General features: G+C 41.7%; 1 protein-coding gene across 2 annotated transcripts in view; it reads left to right on the top strand.

The window, feature by feature from the left end:
- Nucleotides 1-10,413, top strand: part of mta1 (metastasis associated 1) — a 74,019-nt gene extending 63,606 nt beyond the window's left edge. Inside the window, exons 14-18 of one of the 2 annotated variants that reach the window (XM_034675266.1) lie at nt 1,971-2,160; nt 2,261-2,350; nt 3,765-3,920; nt 7,401-7,550; nt 9,547-10,413. In XM_034675266.1, coding sequence (XP_034531157.1) covers nt 1,971-2,160; nt 2,261-2,350; nt 3,765-3,920; nt 7,401-7,510 — 546 coding nt within the window. In that variant the 3' untranslated portion in view covers nt 7,511-7,550; nt 9,547-10,413. Of the gene's footprint in view, nt 1-1,970; nt 2,161-2,260; nt 2,351-3,764; nt 3,921-7,400; nt 7,551-9,543 lie in introns of both variants that reach the window. The other variant, XM_034675265.1, reaches the window with a different exon arrangement.
- The last annotated feature ends 11,937 nt before the right edge of the window (nt 10,414-22,350 follow it).

Here is a 22,350-nt window from a genome sequence, read left to right as displayed (position 1 = left end):
TAAAAAATTTCCCCCTGAAGATTAAATCACAAAGTTTGTTTACAATAGCTCCCAGCTAGAGAACCCCTGCGTCACGTTCTTGTTTATCAGCAGGGAACAAATCAGAGCAAAGGAAAATGTTAAAGTTTATTTATTTATTTATTTTATCGTATGGAGGTGCCACAAATATTGGAGAAGAGTTTAAGGCATGTCGTACCTACACCCTACGGTTTACACTAACTAGCCTTAAAGCTGGGGTTGGTAATCAGATTTAGATCCACTTTTTGTTATACTGGTTAAAATGATCTTTATGTCCTGATGGCAATCATTACATGATGTGTTCCTAAAAAAGAGTGAAAAAAAGCTGCTATCTACAGCCGGAGTAAACCTGGGAAAACACTAACCAATCACCGTTTTTTGGCTCCCCAAATTTTAAACCAATCAAATCCCGTCCAGCCGTTCTGCCCTCCTCCTGCGCGTACATTTCCCCGGCGTGCACTCCTCTGAGTCCCCGTCTCCTGCCTCTGCTTCCCCTGACTCTATTTACTGCCCCTCTCGCTCGACCTCGGGCCTGTCCCCTCTGACCTGATGAGGTGCTTTGCTCAGGACTGTAGTCCGGATCAGAGTCTAAAAAGCTCTCACCAACAAGCAGAAGAATTAATGACGTTCAGTAAGTCCTACAGAAAATATATATTTATTGTAGCGTCCGTCCAGACGCTGTAGTGATGACGAGCCGATTCGTGAACACGTTTAGCTTTAATAACCGGTCACTGTCAGCCGTGATCACGCCAACCAACAAAACAACAATCAATGTTTGAATGAATGAAAAACTTCTCCTCTCGTCTCTCCCACTCACACACTCTACACCTCTCCTGATGCCTTCACTGACCATCAACACTGTAGGAATTAAGAACATCTACACTGAACACGTTTAACGCGTCGTGCGTCGTTTTGGAGGAGCTCCGAGGGAGGAGTGGAGGGGTTAGACGGAGTCATGAGGAAAAGCTACATTCAAATTCATGCTGGTTTTCCGAGACTACCAACCCTAGCTTTAACCTGAACAGGGACACCTTGAGTCTGTGGCTCAGAAGTTTGTGTGGATTTCGTAAGTTGTATTTTGGGGCTTTTTCACCTTTATTGACAGGACAGCTGAAGAGAGACAGGAAACGTGGGGAGTGGAGAGTTGGGGGAGACATGCAGGAAATGGTCGACCGGCCGGGAGTCAAACCGCCGACCTCTGGGACGAGGACTATAGCCTCGATACGTGGGGCGCTTAGTTCATTCCCCAAGTTTGTGTGGATTGTGGATGATTTCTGTTTTTACAGAGAAATGAGCAAACACCCACCACAGAGAACAAACACAGCAGGAGAGTCAGATTGGACAGACTGCTGTGTTTAACGACGTGTTTTTTAAATTGTTCAATTACGGCGGAAAATGAAAACAGAAAAAAAAAAAAAAAAAATTCAGTTTGGCATTCTCTCTGCCATTTGGACACCCAAAATAAAAAAAAGGATAACAAATAAAGAATCTGGAACCAAAACACGACTAACCAAAGCACAAATTCAGAACAGAATTTGGAACAATCAAGTGTTTGATATATTAAATGTGGAAAGTTAAAGTGAAGCATGAAACAGTAAGAAATAATCATGGTACCACTTTAACCAGCATCATTTCAACAAACAGTCATTTCTGGGTCAATAATTCTGAGTGTGTGCTCATCTGTTTGTACACGCTGTTCATCATAAAAGTCAAGTATAATATCAACTATTCAATGTGCTCTGCTAGCCTGCATTAGCACGGCTGGCTTACAGTAGATGATGCATCCAGGAAGCATTTAAATCCGCTCCATTTAGCCAATCAGAATCAATAACTCACCAAGTTATTTAATTCATTTCAGAAATGAAAATACTCTTCCACACACACACACACACACACACACACACACACACACACAGTGATCATAAGTGCTGATCATGTCTTTGTTCCTTCAGAGCCCCCACGGCCTGCCCCTGCGGCACAGCGGCAGCCCCAAGTTTGCAGTGAAGACACGACAAGCTTTCTTCCTGCAGACCACCGCCCTGACGCGGATGGCACGCCGCATCTGTCAGGACATCATCAGGCCACGATACCTGGCCAGGCACCCCTACCTCCCTGTCAACACAGTAGCCATCAAGGCAGAATGTAAACAACTGATTTCATATTTTAAAAAAACTTGAAGGTGATCGTGTCGTTATCTCTGGTTAATTTTTATTACATTTTTTCCCCTTGTGAATTTCCACAGGCGCCCTCCGGTTGCCTGATGGACCGAAAAAGACTGTGTCACTGAAACCTGTGGATCGTAAACCTCTGGAGTCAGTGGTTCGGTATTTAGGTAAGATGAAGCAGGTCACAAACCTCGGCCCTGATGATTGAGTTTTTATTTTCAGCCAGTGTTAATGTCAGTTATTTAGCAAAGCACTTAAATATCTCTACTGGTCCATGGATTGTCTTCAGATTTTTGTACATATATTGATGGTTATTTAAGGATCAATTCTCAAACCTTTGGGATCCTCTTACGTTTCCTGAAGAACCCCCATCAGGTTGACGTTTGCTTTAGAGAGAAACATCACGGAAAGTTCTGAAATTTGACATTCATGGTCATCTGATGATAAATTGTAACAACTTCATCAATCCCCTGATGTTTCCACTTTCAGCATGACGGGGGCAAAGTTTAAAGTATAATAATTTCATATGAATTCATACTTTCTTTGGACTTTTTCCCTTAACAATTTTAAGAGTAATTTGCCCTTTTTGTTGAATCTATCTCAGCTGCTCTGTCTTCTTTTGTCTGCCATGTTCTTGAAAAGGTCTACGCATCATTAAAAATAATTTGATGTTTTTGGGGTGATGCTAACAGCTCATCTCGGTCACAATCAGATACGTAACATGAGCAAACTGCACAGAGCTGCAGAGCTTCTGGGGCCGTATTTGAGCTTGAATATCATCAGGACAGTTTGCTTTGTGAATTAGACATTGAGACTCAGCTCAACTTTATTTATATAGAACCTTTAATACATAAAAACATGCAGCCCAAAGTGCTTCACAGAATAACAGAGAGACAGAAAATAAGAGCAATGGTAAAATTATAAAAGGCATGATTATAAATAAAATACTTAAATATCAAATCAAATCAATACAGTAAAATTAATAAAATAAAATAAAAGTTAAAAATAAGGTACATTTAACAAGATCAGATGAAAACAATAAATAAATAGATAAATAAATAATTACACATTACAAATAAATACATATTTTTTTATAAATAAGTGTTAAAGCAATGATTAAAATAATAATGATTAAAATAATAATGATTAAAATAATAATGATTAAAATAATAATGCAGTCCAGGGTTAAAAATAATCTACTCCAAATTAAAAGCTAGATTAAAAGGTAAGTCTTCGGTTTACTTTTAAAGGAGATGGAGCAGATAGTGAGGGGAAATGATGCACACTTCTTGGTTCTATTAGCGGCTGCAATCCATCCGTAGTGAATCCCCCCTTAGAGTCTTCTAAACACGGGGTGCTTTGGTTTTGTGAACATTTCCTAGATTTCCCTCGATGTGTCCATAACATGCACTCACCCTATTGTTCCCATTCAAGTGTGTCATTGTGTTTCGTGTCTTGTAATTACTCCTCATCGTCCATTTTGCTCGTCTAAATTAAATGTCTGTAATCCCCTCTTTTCTTCCTCTCTGTTTCGGGCCTCTCACTCTCTGTTCTCTCTCTCTCTCACTCTCTCACCCACAGAAGCACATCCCCGTCCAGCCAAACCAGACCCTCCGATTCGTGGAGCGTCCATCTCCACAGGCAGCCTGACGCCCATAAAGTCCTCCCCCATCCTCAACAACGGCTCTCCCACCATCCTGGGCAAACGCACCTATGAGCAGCACAACGGACTGGACGGTGAGTGAGAGAGAGAGAGGCGAGAGGGCTTTGATTTCTCAGCTTCAGAGTGTTTCACTCCATCGGAGCTCCGCTTGCTGAATCATCGTGACTTTTTGGCTCGTGCTCATTGTGTCATTCTCACGTTAATTTTAGTTCCCACGGTTATTTGTTGCAGAGGGTTTGCACACTTGTTTCAAATCCCTGCTGCAGTTAAAAAATTGGGATGATATCAAATATAAAAAATATTATTTGTGTCCAGGATTTGATTGATATGATCAGCTGACTGGATTCACTCTGTAGTTTTTATTCAGGATTTTTAAAGGGATAAGATTTTGAATAGAATAACTCGACTGCAGTTTTTCTTCTTCTTTTTTTGGATCAGTTTATGAGCAAATTAGTTTCTGAAGGCAGTTACTCAATATGTGGAGTAACAAAAGTACAATAATGCAGATTTGCAGCACTTTCTAACAACATTTAGCCCCTTATTTTGATCAATTTAATCCTAACACAAGCTGAAGTACTCCGCAAAGCACTCAAATGTTAAAGCAGTAATATCTCTAATATCTAAACATTGATTGTTTTAATATAAAAGGATGATAAAGAGGCCTTTCTGACTTCCCCTCTTCACTCGATGGCTACACAACCCAGTTTAGATCCGCAGCCGCTGGGTGAAGAGTTTGTGTGGGGCTCTTATTTTTTTGGGTTACGTCCCACTTTCCCCGCTCCCCCGTGAAACGAGAGAGGGGAAGAGACAGACTGAGAGATCAAGAAGAGTGCGAGTATACCAGAGAAAGACTCAGAGGAAGAGAAAGAGAGAGAGAGAGAGAGGGAGAGACTGCAGGAGGATTCGGATCAGGCTCGGCTGCTTTAGCTGGAGGCTACAGTCTATGTTGTCATGGTAACAGTGGAGAGGAAGAGGAAGAGGAGGAGGAGGAGGGCTTGGTAAGTGTATCCTGAGGGAGAGCATCTTGTGAGCCCACCGCAGGCCCAGGCCGGGATAACACAAGGAGAGGGGAGGGGAGGGGAGGGGAGGGGAGGGGAGGGGGGTGGAGAACAGCCAGGATCAAGTATAAGAGATTAGTTGATTTATGACTAATTGATCACCTGATCAAACGATGACGTTCTACATCCAAGAGGTCAAAGGTCAAGTCTGCTGTGACAGAATAATGCTCTGCAGAACTTATTTTGGGCTGTTCTCCAAAAACAGAACTCTTAAAGAAGGAGAGATATTGAATTTATTTGAACATTTGCTGTGATCGTGAATTGTTGTGTTGGAGTTTGTAGCACATCCGCTTTTTAGAATTTGAAGTTTCTTTGCCACCAAAGTATAAAACATCAACCTCAACATTTCATACAAACTCCTCTGTCTAAAATGTTAAGCTGTTGTCAGCATGTTTTGGGGAATCATAAATGTCAAACTACAGTATCCGTCTGTCTCTCTTTTGACTAAGTTATCAACTTTTTCATGACCTTGTAGACTTCCACACTGAAGGATTGGATCAATGCTTTTACTGTAACTTTGTATCAAGTCCATGCCCTATTTTTTTAGTTTCATTTTGGGGGGGGGGGGGGTTTTTATGATCTTTATTAGAGAAGATAGTGGATAGAGCTGGAAACCGGGATAGAGAGTGGGGGAATGACATGTGGGAAAGGGGCTGCAGGCCGCCAACTATATGGGCGTGCAATTTAACCATTAGGCCAAATTCACGCACGATGCCCAAGCGTGCCGGATACGGCCCTGGGGGTGAAGCTTTCAGCAGTGTGTCTGCCCCCTGGTGGCTGGCTGCAGTATAGGTAAAAAATCTGTCTCCCCCATTCATTTGAATAAATACACGTGGTACGAATGTTTCTCACATCCCTATGCTGTGGTGATATGTAGTTAGTATTTGACTGTTTTGTGTTCAAGGCCTCTTTTTCCTGAAAAGTTTCTTTTTCGTTAGTTATCAGAGTTTAAAAAACTGGGTTTTACTTCCTGTTTCTTTTGATTCACAACCGCTGTAGAGAGAAACTTCAAAGGGCACACTGTGTCTTATGACGCTACACTGTAGGGCGGAGCTTATTACAGTGGCTTCACAGGCTCTGGCTGCACAATGGCTGCGCCCCGGAGAGGGATTTTTTGGCTTCAGAACTGTACAACGGGAAGAGACAGAGCAACGCTGTCCATTTTTATTTATAGTCTATGACGATGCCCCATTTTTAAAATGTCTTTTCATGAAGCTGTCTTTATTCTCCACATCAGGACTCAGATGTTTAAGACCTGATTGGTCTGAACTTGTGCTGAATTATATTACACCGTGTTCCAAATTATTATGCAAGTTGCATTTTTGTGAATATTTTAAAAACTGTTTTAACAGTCGTTTTCAAATTTGTTAGGAAGTCAGATAGTGAATATATTTCTGCAGCTGTGAGGTTAAAATTATGCTTTTCGGCTTTATTTTTAAATAAATGCAGAATCTGCAGAAATGAGTGTGCCAAATGATTATGCAAGTTGGTGATAAGAGTATATAACACCATTTTTAATGTTCTATTGATTGAAAATAATAATATTTACTACAACTGTATTCAAACTTCAACAAAAACAACAGATTTCTTTACATTTGTATACTTTGTATACGCTCATTTCTGCAGATTCCTCATTTATTTAAAAATAAAGCCAACGTACTTTGAAAAGCATCATTTTAACCACACAGCTGAAGAAATATATTCACTTTCTCACTTCTTGACAAATTTGAAAACGACTGTTAGCATAATTTTTTAAATATTCACAAAAATGCAACTTGCATAATAATTTGGAACACGGTGTAGATAAGATTTGTGACTGAATACCCTGTGTCAAAAATATGTCAGCATCATATTGACAGCAATATAACGATGAGTACTAATACTCACAAAGCTAATTAGCCAATGTCTCAATGTTAACTGACATTAGGCTTTTAAAGACTGCTCTTGCTGTCTGTGCAAAACAAGGTAAGGGGCAACATAGGGGAGGACAATTATTCAACTTTCGAAGAGGCCAGTAATAACAGGGGTCCCAAAAATGTCAGAACATTCATGGTGGTGGGGGCCAAATATTTCTTCATGGGGCCTGAAATCTCTAGCAGTGCCCCTGCTCCTAGGGGATTGTGGTTTTTTGTTCCTTCCTTGTTAACTTTTTACTGTGATTTTGATTTAGATACAAAAAAGAGTAGGAGTGTAATGTGATTAGCTTGAGTGCTTTAAACATGTAAAGAGATGTGGAATATGGAAATCTGTCATCAGTTATGCCATGGTCAAATAATGGGGAGATTTTGTAGATGTATTTTTCTGAATGGGATAAAGTTTTAAGAGTGAGTAAGCAAATAATAAGTCAGAAAGTAAATGTTCATTCATGTCTTCATAGAATTTAGTACTTTGTGTAACCACCAGGGGGCAGAAGACATTCTCCTTCACTGTCCTCAGCAGCATCACTGAACTGATGAGTGTTTGAGCAGCATTGTTTCTCCTCTCCCTCCTCTGCAGGCTCTAAATCCAAAGGCCTGACTCCACAGTGGGACATCATGGCCAAACGGGTGAGCGAGGCGGCGCGGCCCTCGGTCTCCCTGCAGGACGAGGTACATGAACTGGACTGAGCGCTCTGTGGGGACGACCTCGAACACAAACCACAGCGAGGTGAGGCACGCTGCTGTGAGGGTCATCTTTGTTGTTGTTGTTGTGAATGTCTGAGAACAGATGAGTGGCTTTTAAACACAGACCGAGACTGGGACTGTGCAGAAAGGTTTACTAAACACTGGGTTTCATTGACAATCAGGCAACAAATATACTCTGGGAGAGGTCACCATAGGGGGTCACAGCTACTGACCAATGAGGTGCCTTGATCACAGAGGTCTGTGAGCTGACTGGAGAGGACAGGGGGGAGAGAGACCAACAAGACCTTTGTGTTCCCCGTCTGATTTTACATGCTAAACATATCAACAGAAGATATTATGCTTTAATGACATCATCTTACTACAGAGGCTGTAAAATTAGCCGGGACTAGTTAGTGTTGGACATAAAAGATGAAAATTAAACATTCTTTTCACTTTTAGTTCATTTTTCATATTCATTTTTATCAGTTTTCCCATGACTCCATTTGTTAGCGTCAGAGCTGCAGCTGAATGTTGCGTTCACTTGCCACAAGAAAACAAGAATTGTGCAACAAATTAATTTAAGGCAACAAACAAGAGATATATAGACAGATCTATCATGCATTACTGTTGGGGAGTGACATTAAAAGCCTTCATTGAAGCATCCACACCTTTCTATTCATAGCCGGTTCTCTCTGTAGCTGCAGCTGTGTTGATTGTGGTCTGGGTTATGAGTTTAACCTCCTCATATTTTTCTGACATCAAAGTTTGCTTCGAGTCTGTAAAATATGAAACTCAGCTCACATTCATTTTAGCTGAACCACATTCATTCTGAACTATTACCAACTGATCTCAGAAATACTGGACCAATCAGAGCCCTTTATTCAGGAATAGGGCGATTTCTTAAACCCTCCTGTTATGTTTGTTTCTAAGGAACAGCAATAATGTTCTTGGGTCAGTTTGACCCGGGGCATATATAATTATGTATAAGTGTCAGAACCTCAAAAAATCCCAATAAACATGTGTTTAATCTCATTATTAACTCCATTACTAACTGTTTAAATCTTTATTTATTTCAATGGTCTTCTTTTGTGTGAGTGTGTGTGTGTGTGTGTGTGTGTGTGTGTGTGTGTGTGTGTGTGTGAGTGTGAGTGATTGGGGTTAAATATGTCACACAGTTGCAAAGAAACAATTAGTTTTTGACACTTCTGACTCTTTTAGCCTCCACTTTGAGTGCTGGGTCAAATTGACCCAAGAACAGATGAAATGTAAACATGCAGGGGGGGTTTGCAAATATGTGAAATCAACCATTTTCATTTTATATGTTGATAACACCTATTAAGCCCAGCAGAAGAAGTTTCACTGCGAAAAATTACTTTTAACTTTTTTTTTTCTTCAGTTTTTGAACTTTAAAAAGGGTCAATTTGACCCGCAACATAACAGGAGGGTTAAGATGACAACACAGGAAAGCTGCCTCATCCTATTTGTAAACAACCAAGATGGCAGCTGTGAAGTCTGTAGAACTGCAGCAGTTTTAAACAAACTGGAGGATGAATTTTTCATTCAAACAAGAACAAACAACAAAGAAAGATGTGTTTGCTGTGCAGGTTGTGGTTTATGAACTAGCTCCATTGTGCTTCTGCTTGGTGCTAGGTCAAACACATTGCTCTGATTGGTTGTAGGCCAGTACAATCACCCAATGGAAAAAGAAAAGGTAATGTATTCTATTGAATTGAATGTACCCAGGCTCATTCATCAAGGAGAACTGGTCTAGCAACACCAGGCTACATGCTGACGGCAAACTTTTTATGATTGTTTGAACGCTAATATTTCCTTCCCTTTCATGTGAGCACACCTGTAGAAACCTGGGGTTGATTTATGAGGTTGTTGATCAGTTTGATGTAGGCGTTGTGTTTGATCTGCTCTGTCAGAGGCCAGATAACCAAAAGATACCCAGTGTTGATCTTGTGTCATAGTTCAGGCCTCAACTTAAAATCAAACAGCTTCATAATCTGTGTTCTCTGTGTGCTTGTCCGCAGCAGTGGGGGACATTTAATGGAAAGGCGTTTTCCAATGAACCAATGGCAAGGGCAGCTGATGGGAGTTGTATCTGAATGGAGACGACAGCATGGCCACCTTTCTTCAGTCAGTACGGGTCTGTCACTCTGCTGAAGACCAATCGATAATGGATCAGTTTGGCTGTGGTCAATCAGAAGATGAGCCTGACTGTACAGGACTGTGTTTATTACTTACATTTCTCGTTATAACTGTCATTGTAATTATTGTTATTGTTATTATAATTTTTTTTTTACCAACTATAACTCAGCTTATTGTTTGTCAATCAAACGATGGAACTTGTGAAGTTTCATGAAAATGCTTGCAGAGCCCTGTGGAAGAGGGTGGAAGGACTGTAAAATAAGCCACTTGCATCTTCTATGTTCTTTTTTTTTTTTAACAAGTTAAATTCAACAAGGAGACGCACTTTGATTTCAGCTACACAAGTTAACTCCTTGTCTTTTGTTTCAATGAATTTGAATGCTTTACGGGAAATCTTCTGTTTCGTGCGGAGGCCTTCTCTTGGCCCAGAGAGGTTTAACTTATTGAGAAAGACTTGCTGTTTTTTCTACCTTTTTCACAAGCAGTGCATCTTCGCTTAGATAATGTAATTAAAAAAGATAATTGATTTTCCCTCTTCTTTTGGTGTTTGTGCACAGAGGTGTCAAATCTCACACAGGTATGCAAATCCGAGTATATGCAAAACAAAGTGTTGCTTTTCATTCCAAATTTGCTCCCCATGTTTTGTTCCATAAAACTGATCATTAGAAGTTTTAAATGCACAAAAATATTCATGTTTTGTAAGCAAAGGTTAAAAAAACAACTTAAAGCAGGAACATGTTCTGCTTTCACAACTATTTGTCAGTGTTTTTTTTATTTGCATCACTGAAAACAAAAACATCAGTTCTGATGGTGTCATTGGTTCAAATAAGACATTGTTGGAATTCTAACACATCTGATGACCATACTGTCGCTCCATCCACTTTAATGACAGACTCAGCAGTTTATTCTTGACTTTGGTGAAAGCTATAACCAGGGTTCCCACGCGTCCTGGAAAACCGGGAAAATGGGAGAAAAAGTCAAATGTCCTGGAAAATCACGTATAGTCCTGGAAAATCCAACATGGCTGCGTGCGACCTGACCCGATTAACAAAACACATCCCCATTCATTGAAAGTTGAGTGCACGCTGTGCTGGAAAAGACAGAGACACTGCACAACTTTTTTCACATCTTTTCTCCTTCACTTCATAATCATGCATTCACAGAAAAGGGGGGTATATTGTTTATGTTTTATGGTACATGAACCTTGTAGAGTGCTCTTTTGATTCAAAGAGTCTTATATTTAAGTTATAGTGTGACCAGTGGAGTCGGGCAGAGAGCTTGGGGGTCTGTGCCTCACAACTTTCTCTGCAGGCTGAGAGCTCAATTACCGTACTCTAGCTCAGTTGTTCTCAAAGTGGGGTCCTGGGACCCCTGGGGGTCTGCGAACCATAGCGTGGGGAATAATTTGAATACATTTCTAATAAAATTATAAAATTGTGCTGTGTCATTACAAAACAGCATATACACCATTGTTATGATACCATTTGGTGGCTTGAAGGGATATGTGAGTCTTGCTACTGTTAATTTTCTGAAAGTGTTTAAGATCAATTACTTGAAAAGTATAAATGTTGTCATGTTGAGTCCACAAGGAATGAAATGACCTTCTGTTTTAAAGTATATAAGTGGTATTTACTTGATTCAAATTGAAGTGTTATCAGTTTATCACTATGGTACATGTCTGAAGTATTTACATTGATACATTTTACAATACAAATAGTTCCAAGGGACACTAAGAGTGCAAATGGTAGTAAGCATGTGCTTTAGTGATGGGAAGTTCAGCTCTTTTCAGAGAGCCGGCTCTTTTAACTCGGCTCCCAAAGAAGAGTCGGCTCTTTCGACTCCCGAACGGCTCTTAATTTAGGATCTTTTGAAGCCATATATTTTACCTTAACTTTGAAAAAACTAATGGTTTGTGTTGAAAACCCTTTTACGTACAGTGTTTTTATGAGAAGCCTTATAATTGCCCAATTGTGTGCATTTATTCTGTTACAAAACCATTCTCACCCTGATCCTAGGGTTAGGTTATGATAAGGGTTGTGATTAGGGTTAGGATTAGGGTTAGGGTTGTGATTAGGGTTTAGGATTAGGGTTAAGGCTGTGATTAGGGTTAGAGTTGTGATTAGGGTTAGGAGTAGGGTTAGTGTTAGGGTTAGGGTTATGATTAGGGTTAGGATTGGGGTTAGGATTAGGGTTAGGGTTAGGATTGGGGTTAGGGTTAGGATTGGGGTTAGGGTTAAGATTGGGGTTAGGGTTAGGGTTGGGATTGGGGTTAGGGTTAGGATTGGGGTTAGGGTTAGGATTGGGGTTAGGGTTAGGATTGGGGTTAGGGTTGGGATTAGGGTTAGGATTAGGATTGGGGTTAGGGTTATGATTAGGGTTAGGGTTAGGTTTAGGGTTGTGATTAGGGTTCGGATTAGGGTTAGGATTGGGGTTAGGGTTAGGATTGGGGTTAGGGTTAGGATTGGGGTTAGGATTAGGGTTAGGGTTGGGATTAGGGTTAGGGTTAGGATTAGGATTGGGGTTAGGGTTAGGGTTAGGGTTAGAACCAGAACTAAACTTAAGCAAACAGAACCAGAACCAATCTCAAGCAAACCCAACCAGAACCGAACCAGAATGGAACTAGAAGCGTACCAGAACTTAACTAGAACCGAACCAGAACCAGAATAGAACCGAACCAGAACCGAACCAGAACTAAACTCAAACAGAACCAGAACCAAACTCAAGCAAACCGAACCAGACCCGAACTAGAACTGAACCAGAACCGTACCAGAACTGAACCAGAACCAAACCAGAACCGATCAGAACCAGAATAGAACCAAACCAGAACCGCAACAGAACCGAACTCAAACAGAACCAGAACCAGACTCAAGCAAACCGAACCAGACCCGAACCAGAACCGTACCAGAACCGTACCAGAACTGAACCAGAACCAAACCAGAACTGATCAGAACCAGAATAGAACCGAACCAGAACCGTACCAGAACTGAACCAGAACCAAGCCAGAACCGATCAGAACCAGAACCAGAATAGATCCAAACCAGAACCGAACCAGATCCGAACCAGAACCGGACCAGAACCGTACCAGAACTGAACCAGACCCAAACCGTACCAGAACCAATCCAGAACCGAACCAGAATAGAACAGAACCAGAACCGTACCAGAACCAAACCAGAACAGAACCGAACCAGAACCGAACTCAAACAAACAGAACCAGAACCAGAACCAAACTCAATCTAACAGAACCAGAACCAAACTCAAGCAAACAGAACCAGAACCAACTCAAGCAAACAGAACCAGAACCAAACTCATGCATACAGAACCAAACTGGAGCAAACATTATTAATGTCCTCAGTTTGGCATTGAGAAAAATCAGATGCCTCAGCTTGGATGGGCTGATCTGATTTCTCCTGTGAGTATTTGCCCGGTCTTCAAGAAGGCTCTCTCTGAAGGAACAGACGTAGCCAAGATACACAGCCTCCCCCTCATCAACTGTATCCTATATCCTCACATGTGCTGTGGCCGCATGGCCACCATGCTGACCACAGCACAGCGACACAGCTGCACAGAAACTCCACGTTGTAGACATCGTTGATCATAATAGACATCACCATGCAGGAAGACAGTTTACATTTTTAAAAATCTCTTAGAGATCTTCAAATACAGAGTGCGTCTTTACACCAGTGTGATTTTTTCAGAGTTTACGGTAACTCAAATAAAAAAACGTGACATTTGTTTTGTTTTATATCGACCACTTAGCAGGATGAATATCAGGATTAAGCAGGTATATTTTGAGTTGAGTTGAGTTGAGAACCATTTGTGGCCATTTTTGTCATTCAGTTCTATTTAGGTCATTAATGCACTGATCCTCTGATCATTATTATTATTTAATTATTTCAGTAAGGCAGCTTCCTGATTCCTTTGCTGGTCCTTGATGATTTCATTGATAGCCATAGACTACATGTCTTTCAATGTACACTTCCACTGAGAGGAACATATTAGACTATTTAGGAACTAAATTAGGAACTAAATTTAGACTGTCATACCAGCTTGATCATCAATGAAAATGTCCTGGAAATGTCCTGGAAAATGATCTCTGGAAAAGAGTGGGAACCCTGTATAACAGATCTGAGACAAAACCTTCCTCTACACCATAGGTCACCGACTGGTAGACCACGGTCCAAGTCCAGACCAAGAAGCTGTCCCATCTGGACCCTTAACTACAGCCAAAACAGAAGATTATGATTCAAAGCCTGATTGGGCGCTTCTATTTTTACCAGGGCAGCTTTTATAGTCTTTACACCAGTGTTTTTCAACCTTTTTTGAGCCAAGGCACATTTCTTCCATTAAAAAAATCCTGAGTCACACCACCAACCAAAAGTTTTACAAAATGATACATTTAGTCTCAATATATGAATCTATTTATCTGAGAGGGACTTTGGCTACTTCTTTAACTGCAACAGTGCGAAGCATCTCATTTACAATAGCTTTTGCATGTAGTATTAATGTCTCAGCCACGAGTTCAGCTACTAAGTAGCTAGCTTTGAGAGCTCTCTCAGACAACGTTGTAGTTTTTCTCATAAAAGTTGCCTTTCCACCTCCCATATTACGCTCTTCATCCGGGTTAGAATTTTATCCAGGGCCCAGTTTGGAATTTTCATTTTTAATTTTTGAATATTTATCCATCGCTGTTGTACGCCTACATCTTGTCACATCCACCTCTCGTGCGCATCATTAATTCTGTTGTCTAAAATTAACAAGGTAATAAGTGTTCTTTATTGCCACCCAGTGGGTGGGTAGCACAGGTCAGTACGCCGAGTATTGAATTACTCTGCCAGTCACTACACTGCAGGCACAGACAGGCTACATGGCAAATGATTTGTTGTATATGAATAATATTTTTTTGGACTAATTAAGTGAAATTGGATAATGTCCCACAGAACACCTGACGATCTGTCACGGCACACTAGTGTACCACGGCACAGTGCTTGAAAATCCCTGCTTTACAGTAATGATTTAGGGAAAGAAGAAAGTACAGACCAATTGCATGTGAATTAAGCTATCTTACATGATACTACCCAGCCAATCAAGTCTGTGCATTCCAGGTGGTAAACATTGTGACCATAAAGTGCCGACAGATGAGAGAGTTAAAAGGCAAGTTAGACAGAAAAAGAAAGATGGCGATACTGGTCGAGAAAACAAAGGGAGATATGTTTCAATCTCATCAAATCGTTTTTTAATCGTACTGAATTCATTTGATTTTACAGTCAGGTATTGATTTCATGCAATATCACACTAAATAGTTACACATAATTATTAGAATTTTCTCTATCTGACCCTCTTTACATTTTGGTTGAATACCCCTGCTTATCCCCATTCACAAAAATGTCCTTATACTAAAAAAAATAGGGAAATGTTAATTTAGCTTAAAGATGAAAGTGCCCTTTACTAAGTCTCAATAAAGGGCGAAATGTCCCTTTAATACTACATTGCACACTTACCTGTCATTTTTATTTATAACTACCAACGAGTTTGGACCCCCTTTTATTTCAGAGCTTCTAGAAATTGTTGTAGACTTCATTCACAAGGTTTCCGGAACTACTTCCTGTTTATTATCTTATTGATTATCTTTTTATTCTTGTTAATCTAGAGGACTTTGACATGATAGCAGGTTTTTCAAATCCTTATCTTTTATGCCAGTATACCACTCTGCTGCATCCCAAAGGTGCTTTATTGGTTTGAGACCTGGCAACACACCTTCTAGATAAGAAAAAGTCATGCAGACTCCTTTGGGTGCCCCTCCATTAAAAGAAATAAACATGAAAAACAGGATGCAGTGCTCACTTCGGGGACCCACTATGGAGAAAAAGTGAAAATGCCCTCTAGAGGCCTCTTAAGTGGACATAGCTGGATCAAGAGCCCTCCAGTGTCCCCTTCCAGTGTGTAGGACACAATGCAGTGACTACTTGGATGCCCTTCCATTGGAGAAAATATGCCAAGAGTGCCCTTCCTGTGGACAAAACCAAATGCAGTGTCCACTTGGATGCCCTTTCAGTGAGAAAATGTATTGCAGTGCCCAAGAGTGGTACTTCCTGCATGAGGCAGTCCTTGGAGTGTGTCCTTTCAGTGGAAAAACATAATGCAGTGCCAACTCGGGTGCCTCTTTGGCTCAGTAGTGAGAGGAAAAAACGTGACACAGTACCCACTTGGGAGGCCTTGCGTTGGAGAAAATAATCTGGAAGAGTCCACTTGGGTGTCCTAACAGAGAGGAAAACGAACTGAGAGCCCTCTAGGATACTCGTCAAGGGGGCAAAATCTGATCGAGAGCCGTAAGAAGTGATCTTCCAGTAAAATAACAGGATGCATTGCCTACCTGGATGCCATTCGAGTGGATAAATGTATCAAAGGTTCCCTCCTGGGTTTCCTTTCAGTGAAAAATGTGATGCAGTGCCCTCATGAGTGACTCTTTAGTGAGGATAGCATGATGCAGTGCCCTGTGAGAGGACAATATGTGATGCAGTGCCCTCATGAGTGACTCTTTAGAGAGGATAGCATGATGCAGTGCCCTGTGAGAGGACAATATGTGATGCAGTGCCCTCATGAGTGACTCTTTAGTGAGGATAGCATGATGCAGTGCCCTCTGAGAGGACAATATGTGATGCAGTGCCCTAATGAGCGACTCTTAAGTGAGGATAGCATGATGCAGTGCCCTCTGAGAGGACAATATGTGATGCAGTGCCCTCATGAGTGACTCTTAAGTGAGGATAGCATGATGCAGTGCCCTCTGAGAGGACAATATGTGATGCAGTGCCCTCATGAGTGACTCTTTAGTGAGGATAGCATGATGCAGTGCCCTCTGAGAGGACAATATGTGATGCAGTGCCCTCATGAGTGACTCTTTAGTGAGGATAGCATGATGCAGTGCCCTGTGAGAGGACAATATGTGATGCAGTGCCCTCATGAGTGACTCTTTAGAGAGGATAGCTTGATGCAGTGCCCTCTGAGAGGACAATATGTGATGCAGTGCCCTCATGAGTTACTCTTTAGTGAGGATAGCATGATGCAGTGCCCTCTGAGAGGACAATATGTGATGCAGTGCCCTCATGAGTGACTCTTTAGTGAGGATAGCGTGATGCAGTGCCCTCTGAGAGGACAATATGTGATGCAGTGCCCTCATGAGTGACTCTTTAGTGAGGATAGCATGATGTAGTGCCCTCTGAGAGGACAATATGTGATGCAGTGCCCTCATGAGTGACTCTTTAGAGAGGATAGCATGATGCAGTGCCCTCTGAGAGGACAATATGTGATGCAGTGCCCTCATTAATGACTCTTTAGTGAGGATAGCATGATGCAGTGCCCTCTGAGAGGACAATATATGATGCAGTGCCCTCATGAGTGACTCTTTAGTGAGGATAGCATGATGCATTGCCCTCTGAGAGGACAATATGTGATGCAGTGCCCTCATGAGTGACTCTTTAGTGAGGATAGCATGATGCAGTGCCCTCTGAGAGGACAATATGTGATGCAGTGCCCTCATGAGTGACTCTTAAGTGAGGATAGCATGATGCAGTGCCCTCTGAGAGGACAATATGTGATGCAGTGCCCTCATGAGTGACTCTTTAGTGAGGATAGCATGATGCAGTGCCCTCTGAGAGGACAATATGTGATGCAGTGCCCTCATGAGTGACTCTTTAGAGAGGATAGCATGATGCAGTGCCCTCTGAGAGGACAATATGTGATGCAGTGTCCTCATGAGTGACTCTTTAGTGAGGATAGCATGATGCAGTGCCCTCTGAGAGGACAATATGTGATGCAGTCCTTAAGGGGGTTCCTTTCTATTATAGTAACACAATGCAGTGCCAAGTTGGATGCCCTCTCAATGCAAGAAAAATGATGCAGTGCCCTCTAGGGTGCCATTGCAGTGGAGAAGAAGTGATGCAGTACACTGAGGGTGCCTATCAAGCAGAAAAAAAGGTGCAGTGCACTTCAGGATGCCCTGAGGCTATAGAAAATGCACAGGTGAAAATGTGATGCAGTGCATGACTGTGCTTGTCTAGTCAAAGAAAAAAAAACTCAATGCAGTGCCTACTAGACCTCTTACAGTTGATAAAAAGGGTTTGGATCACCCTGTAGGATGCCCTTCCAGTGGAAAAAACAGGTGACGCAGCAGGGATGACATGGTGCAGTGCCCTCTATTGCCCTTCGTATGAGGGAACATGACGCAGCGCTCTTCACGGGGCTCTGCCAGGTGAGAAAATATCAGCAGTGCTTTAAGTTCGGCGGTAAGAAACACACCATTTTTTTCCATAATGCATCCAAACTCTGCTTTCTGGTGAGCCCCTCATTTTGTGACCCCTCAGACTGTCTGACTCTGCCAGCTCCATGGCGAGTCAAGACTATTTTTTAACCCCGAAACTCCACCAGACTGTTAACAAAGAATCCATAGTCTGCAATCAGACTGCTGTAAATGTCTTCAAGATTACAGCCAAGGCTTTGTCTACAACTACAACTTAGTCGTGAAGTACTCAAGTGTTTTCTTAAAGGGGGTCTTAGGGGTCATTGTGTTTGTCCTCCTCTCTTCCTGAGATTGTTTGTGCTCTGCAGAATAATATTTATAGAATCTGCTGGTACACCTCCTACTTACCGTAGATTGATGGCCTAGGCTGTTATTTTCTGCTTCAGTCCACTCATCTGTACTCATCTGTAGGTCGAGGTCGATGCTGATTGTCGGCGTAATGGTTCTGAGCAGACATCCCTCCTGCCTTTACAAGCCTCTGTAGAAAACGCCGTCTGTAAGGTATTTTTGTATCCCCCCATTAATGTCCAGTTGAAATAATATCTGCTTGGAAGGCACTCGGATTACATTATCACATTGCTCTTTAAATCACAGAGCGACCATCATGTCTTTTTGATTGGGGCATTTTCCTGTGAAGACCACTTAGAGGGAATGGACACAGTATACAGAGTCGATATTACAGGTCAGTTTCACATCCACATCCTGTGTTACATTATCATATATCTTAAGTTGAATCATTTTACCTTGTTATATTTTGCCCATGTGTTGTGTTCCAGTAGAGGGATGTAAAGGGTCCATAGCACAATTACCTGTCATTACAAGAACTGGGAGTGCATGGACAGTTTGCAAAAAGTGGTGGAAGAGAAGTCAGAAGGAGTGTTTAAAACAAGACAGTTGATTTAGATAAGGAGAAATAATCCCAGTTGGGGGCCTGGACTCTCTCTGGCTCTCTTTCTCTCTCTGTCCTCTCTTCTCTCTTCCTTCATTAAACAGGGGAAGTGGGCTGAAGTAGAGTGTACAGCCTAACCCGGCAGGGGTGAGCTCTTGCCCAAACAGGCTTCTCACTGTGGCTCTGCCTTCTCTGTCCTCTCTTCCCTCATGAAAAGGGGGGAGGAAAAAGAGGTCGGAGAGTGTTGCCTAACTTGGTGAGAGTGAGCTTTAGCCAAAACAGGCTTCTGACCCTGTCTCTGCCTTCCTTGTCCTCTTTCTAACACCTCTCTGCAGACTTCTCGCTCTGCTTTTCTGTTTTTCTCTTCATTCATCTTTTGCAGTGTGGGTACAGGTTACAATTTGCAGGCGATGGTTCTGGGAGCGAACTTTTGATCCTGGGGGGTCGTGGGCCTTATTGGACGAAACACGGGGAGGGTTGTGCAGGACATCAGGGGCCAGTGGGGCGGGCTTCTTCAGTAAGCATTTATCTGTTCATTAGAGTACCAGTACCTTGTGTTTCTTTCAAATTCAGCATGGGCAGTTCCATTGTTGGAATCTAACTTTAAGCAACCATGGGCTAATTCTTTACCCTCAGATTGGCTATATTTTGTCATAATTACTTAAATGAAACTCCTAATACGGATTCGCTAAACGGATATAAAGTGTAAAAAACCCTCATCTACTGGAAGTCATATGGGTGAAGGTGTGAGTACACTGTATCAATGTAATAACTGATAGCAAATCCTCATCTTATCACCTGCTCATAAATGATTATAGCAGCCAAACAACATGATCAAACCACCTGACCTTAATTTGCCTCCAGTCATTTCAGAGTACACAACACTGATGTCATTATTTATGATACTCCTGATGAAATATATTGTCAGGCCGGGACACACCCATCAACACCTGTCTCTTTCTAAGGCAAACATACAAAGACAGCTAGTGTATTGGCGCAGGTGTCTCTTCACCTTTTGTCACTGGATATATGTGTGAGGGCGGACATCTTTTCAAACTCTTAAATTATTGATCCCGTCCGGAAGCCGTGTAAGACAAAACAGGGTTACTACTAAGGTTTAAAAGTGTGGGCACACAACAGGAAAATCAGTTAGTGTTAAAAGTTTGCAACAAGGGGGAAAGAAGTTAGGAAATAATGCGGTTTCAGTTAACAAAAATAACAAAGCTGAAGCAAAATGTATGAATGGGGGCAGTATTCACCTCCCATTTCCTGCTCCAAGCTCTTTAAGGCAAAACTCTTACAACCAGGCAAAATTAAATGTCCCCACTTGGCAAGGTTGTGAAATTTTAGCCTCTCTAAAATTTATCATCTAACATTTCTGTGACCTTTATCCAGTTTAGTTTGTCATGTCTTCAATTATATCATAATAGGGTAGTTGCCTTTGTACAAGCATAAAATTATTGAAGCGACTTAATAACTACTTCATTTTGACAGAAATTAAATAACCATAAACCAACATAAAGTCCTATTTCCACAATTTCATATGTATATTGGACAACATGAAAGAATCAAGCCTTAAAATACACTAGCAGACTGTGTAGTATAGCTGCTACTATGCTAAGCTAGGCTGCTAGCATGTAAAGTTTGGTTATTTTTATTTATTTAGACTCAATTTCAGCCATACCTTATTCAACAGGAAAAAACGGACATACCAAGATGTTACATAGTTGTCATACTTCAAGTTAAAGTTAGGGGGCAAAGTAAGATAACTTAGCTTTTGCCAATTCTTGCCACGGCAATGTCACCAGCTAGCTTGCTTAGACTTTTAGCTTTGTAAGTAATGTTTCGTAGTGGCTATCTATTAATTTGTACATTTTTATGAAGGAAAATTCTGCATTTATAAGATAAGAGAATTGCTATAAGATTCATTACCATAGCCGTTAAAAATGAAGTTGTTGCCTGTTAGCTTAGCTTAGCTAGAAATGGGGAACATAAAGTCACAGTATGTTTTGGTAACTTTCAACAGGGGGGATATTAAGTGTGAAGAAGTGAGACTTCCACGTGTTGAAGTAGGCTGGTTAAGGTTGATTTTGAAACTTTAGGACCGAGCAGCTGTTCTAGTTTTTGTGTTATTGCTAAGCTAGCTAACTGAGCTGCTGTAAGCTCAGGGTAAGGGTCTCATTGATACGGTGGCCCTGAAGTGCAAATCACAACTGCAAATCAGAAAACACTACTTCTTCCGGTTTGTTTTAAAGCTGGGGTTGGTAGTCACGGAAAACTAGCATGACTTTGAATGTAGCATTTCCTCGGGACTCCGTCTAACCCCTCCCCTTGGAGCTCCTCCAAAACGACGCCCCCGTGACCATATGATGGTGACTGATTCAAAACCGGTCCTCACAGTGAAAGTTAAAAACACAAACAAACATGGCTATTGTTCGTACACACAACTGTCATGCTAACATTATCCAGTTGTACCAGTGACACGATAACAGGAGAAAAGTTATAACACATATATAATACTGTAATAGCTCTACTGTTTGTTAAATGTGTTCAGTGTAGATGCTCTTATTTCCTACAGTGTTGACAGTCAGTGAAGGCATCAGAAGAGGTGTAGAGTGTGCGAGCGGGAGAGAGGAGTGACAAGAGGAGAAGTTTTTCATTAATTCAAAAATTGATTGTTGCTTTGTTGGTTGCAGTGGCGGTTCTAGACCAATTTTACTGGGGGGGCCAGGCTGGGGCCAAGGGTGTTGTCAGAGGGACCCATTCAACCCTGACAAAAGAGACTGAGAAGGGTGAGGACGAGAACAAACTAGCAAAACATCAGTGCATCCCTATATACTAGACATATATACTACTGTGCACTATATCAAAATGCAGACTGACAGCAGCTGTTTGACTGTTTACACTCAACATGAGTCCCTTAGTGCTCTAAGGGACTGGAACCATGTGCCACACGCATGTGTTCCACCTGTAACATTGGCGCGATACCGAAGCTTTTTTTATAGTATAATATTTGTTTGGTGTGGAGGGGGGGCCACAGGGGGGTCCAGGTTCAGTTTTACAGGGGCACTAGCCCCTGTTGGCCCCTCCCCAGAACCACCACTGGTTGGTTGGCATGCTCATGGCAGACAGTGACCGGTTATTAAAGCTCAACGTGTTCACGAACTGGCTCGTCATCCCTACAGCGTCCGGACGGACGCTACAATACATGTACATTTCTGTAGGACTTACTGAATGTCATTAGTCCTTTTGCTTGTCAGAGCCCCCGTGGTGAGAGCTTTTTAGACTCTGATCCGCACTACAGTCCTGAGCAAAGCCCCTCATCGGGTCAGAGGGGCAGTCAGTGGAGGCAGGGAAGCAGAGGCAGGGGACTTAGAGTACACACCGGGGAAATGTACGCATAGGAGGCGGGCAGAACGGCAGGACAGGATTTGATTGGTTTATAATTTTGGACCCCAAAAACGGTGATTGGTTGGTGTTTTCCCAGGTTTACTCCAGCTGTAGATA

This window comes from Notolabrus celidotus, chromosome 22 (assembly GCF_009762535.1).
Source record: "Notolabrus celidotus isolate fNotCel1 chromosome 22, fNotCel1.pri, whole genome shotgun sequence".
Taxonomy (NCBI): Eukaryota; Metazoa; Chordata; class Actinopteri; order Labriformes; family Labridae; genus Notolabrus; species Notolabrus celidotus.
The sequence above is the reverse complement of the archived record's forward strand: the minus strand, read 5'-3'. Positions and strand labels throughout refer to the sequence as shown.